The sequence below is a fragment of the Frankliniella occidentalis genome, unplaced genomic scaffold (genome assembly GCF_000697945.3).
Source record: "Frankliniella occidentalis isolate FOCC.00 unplaced genomic scaffold, Focc_3.1 Scaffold186, whole genome shotgun sequence".
In the NCBI taxonomy this organism is placed as follows: Eukaryota; Metazoa; Arthropoda; class Insecta; order Thysanoptera; family Thripidae; genus Frankliniella; species Frankliniella occidentalis.
In genome coordinates this window covers 285,492-289,050 of record NW_026267312.1, presented here as the reverse complement: position 1 = coordinate 289,050, position 3,559 = coordinate 285,492, and the positions used below count along the sequence as shown (strand labels likewise).

The 3,559-nt window shown below is 46.8% G+C and overlaps 1 protein-coding gene across 2 annotated transcripts in view; it reads right to left on the bottom strand.

Moving 5' to 3' along the window:
- Positions 1-3,559, bottom strand: part of LOC113214797 (nucleolysin TIAR-like) — a 291,722-nt gene that overhangs the window by 30,120 nt on the left and 258,043 nt on the right. For both annotated transcript variants that reach the window (XM_052272092.1, XM_052272091.1), the window contains exon 5: positions 1,194-1,374. In XM_052272092.1, the coding sequence (XP_052128052.1) occupies positions 1,194-1,374 (181 nt within the window). The remainder of the gene's footprint in view (positions 1-1,193; positions 1,375-3,559) is intronic.

The following is a 3,559-nucleotide window of genomic DNA, read 5'->3' as shown; positions in this document are numbered from 1 at the left end:
CGCCCTCGTTCGGACAGCAATAAAAGCGAATCCGGACTGACCAGCGGGGCCTGGGGCCTGGGGCTCGGCCGCCGGGGTTATAGAGGGTGCACTGTCGGCAGCACTCTCCGCATACACCTATCTCCTTTGTCGTGGGTCTCCCTCCCTCACCTGCCTTTTCAAACTGATTGGCGCGGGACCGTTTGATGACCGGATCAACTCGGCGACGTTGCTCCCCGCTATGGTGAACGAGATCTCGTGCCACTTTGAGACAAAACGAGATGCCGATTCCTCGAACTCGATTCTGTTCTCAAGCCCCAGCACCAAGCCTTCACAGCTCGCTGTGGAGCGACGTCTCTAATCATCGGCAGCAAAATCACCATCGGCAATTTTTTTTTTTAAATCCTTGTTTTGTACACGTGTGCCTCGTTTTAAAGCATTGAAATATTTAGAAGTACAAGTAACGCAACGCAACTTCAGTATACCTCTCTTCATTCAATTAGCATTGCTTGTGGGCTACAAAAAAAAAAGAATCCCGCAAAATATTAAATAATTGGATAAACTAGTATTCATGAACAGCAGGGCACACTCTTTTCCAGTGTGGTTTCTGAACGGGTCGCATAAGCAGAGTGCAGCCGCTGCAGCCGTGTGCAATGTACCTGGGGCCGGCCCGCCTGCCCGGATAGCGTCCCGGAGTGCACGGCTGTGTCTGTGCTGTCCCCGCACACGATAGGGTGATCGCGCATGTAAACTACCGCTGGCGGCGGTCCCACGGGGAGGGGGGGTCCTTGGGGGAGGCGAGGCCTGGCAGGGTGCCCACGGCCCCGCGTTACCCCACCCCACCCCGCCCCACCACGCCCCGCCACAACCCGCCACGCCCCGCCACGCCCCGCACAGCCCCTGCACATTACATACAGCCTCCGCTCATACCGTGCAGGCAGCGCTGCGGAGAGCGGCGCGGCGGTCGGCCGGACTACCAACCGCTTTGCGGCGAGGTTCCACATGCACTCCTGCGAATCCAGGCGCGGCCGCCAAAGTTCTATACACGCTTTAAAAATAACTAGTTTTGCTGTTCTATAGCTTCCTTTTCTCCCTATCGAGAGTTAAAGCTATAGCTGACACCTTAAAATCATCCATGAATATTTATGTTTAGTGTAATTATTTTATCTGGGATTGGAATTTCTGTACGGTTTGGAATTGAAACGGCAACTTACCGGATGAAGGCGTATCCTTTATCCTTGAACACCCTGATCTCCTGGATGTTGCCGAAGGGCGCGAAGGTCTTGGTCATGAGCTCCTCCGAGAGGCCGGCAGCGAGGCCGCCGCAGTAGACGGTGCAGTTGGTGGGGCTGGACTGGTTGTACACCTCGTCAAAGGTCAGCGGCTTGGTGTTGGCTGCAACAAGGAGGGAGGGAGACGCGGCTATCAGCAAATGATCGGAACGACAGAGAGTCACAAAGGGACCACCTCGAAAAGGTCAAATAGTGATGTGTCGTTGGTCGGGGAATGAAACGACTTGGGTAGAGCCAGAACCAAGTTGGTTAAATCGATGAGGTCGTTAGTTCATGATCTATATCGAAATAAGACAAGCCTAGGCCTATGCATTTTTTTATGAATGCCTATACTCTTGAATAGCCAGTATATGGCACAACTCCCTGAGATGCTTATGGGAAATGCTTGGCTACCGAGGGGGAAGGAAATTTGATTAAAGTATGAAGTTATAAACTCACGGCAATTTTAATGCAAACAGCTCATGTGCACGTCGTATTAATTTACCAAGCGATGAGATACGAAGGAATTCTGAGTGCTTTTACATTGAGCCCCGTTACAAACTTAAAAAAGATTATATTGAAATGTCTAATTACGATTCTAACAGCACCAGTGCTGAGTGGTATTAAAGTTTTAAAATGTTCAAGTTGTCTACTTTAAAACAGGTATCGAAATATAAATGTTACAAACTTGTAATAAAAGTTGCATTAAAAAATTATAAAAATAGTCAATACATTTTTGTATACCAAAATGTCTACAAAATGGATAAACATGCATGTACCATCTTTTAGACGTAAATACTAATGGTTAAACTTATCATATACTCTAACTCTTGTCGCGAGATCTGACAATTATATAAAGCACTGTACAGAAAGGGAAAATCAAGTTTTTACAATAGTTTTATGGAGGGTCCTGTTACCCTTGTTTAGTTATACCACTCTGAATTTACTGTTTAGTTAGAGGTTTGTATTAACTTATGGGCCAGTGTGAGATTTAACGAGACAACGCGTGTGACTGAATTAGAAGGGACGTAATTATCGAAGCTTTGTGTTGGCAGCGGGGGCTACATCGGTGGTGCCTCCCCCAGTACCTGCGCCGCAAGAAAAAAAGAGGAGAAAGAAAATGTTAAATGTCAAGCAGCTCAATTAAGACAAAACTAAACTAAGCGTAAAGTTAAAATTTGCAATTATATATTAGAGAGACAAAAAAAGTATGGAGAGAGAAAAATGTGTAGGTAAGAAAAAATGAAACAAAAATCAAAATTATAAAGGGGAAAGGATACAGACGATATTCTTTTTCACTTACGAATAGTACCCTTTGGCAAATAATTGGACGATTTATGGGATCTGCAAATAAAGGCCGGAATAAACGAAAATTAAAAACAGTGCAGGTGAAAGAGAGAGAGAGAAATGTAACAAAATAAGCGACGTTTGTTTTTTTTAAAAAAATATCTGACTTGTTTGATTTCTCGCGTACGGTGTGGAAAAAAACATGTACATAAGTTGGAGAAATCATAAGAAATAATATCACCAGAGGAGGTGGGCGCACACAGTAACAAGGGCACACACACACACACACACACACACACACACACGCACGAACATATGCGGTAAGAAGCAGGGCCGATGTAATCGCGTCCTGACTGACCACACAACAGTCGATGCGAAGGGGGAAAAGTTGTTGTTTGTTGGTGCGTGCAGCGCACAGGCGGCCCCGCCTAACGCCACATTGACACGGCAACCGAACCGACCCGCCCGACCCGAGGGGCGGGCGACGTCAGGCCGACGTCAGCCTGTGTCAACCGCTCGGATGCTATCGGCGGTCGGCCCTTCCCGCTCACGGGCCCAACACATATGGGCGGCCAATTTCGGGCAAACCAACTCCGCTTTGACTCTTCACACTAAATCCAAAAGGGGACAGTTCCGTGTCTCAGACTGCTTGCTGCATTGAGACGAAATTGTCAAATTTTCTTAGCCTTAGCAAGAGGTGTGCTTACAAACGTAACATTTACAGATATGAAAAAAAAAATGCGAAACGCCGCTTCGTTCGAAAGTAGCTACAAAAAGTAATTCGACAGCTCACAGGCTCCCCAAAAAGTGTGCAACCACAAAAAAATATTCCCCCTCCCCCCCCCTACTTTTCTTTTGAAAAGAGGACCACATTATCATATCTAGTTAAACGCGCGCAACGTTCAGTTGTAGAGAAAAAAAACCCACACAAAACACACATAGTTTTGAATTTTACTGTAGTGACCTTTGACGTCGTACAACTCGCCGCTATACCCCTCCCTGCCGGGCTCCGAGGTGCAGAG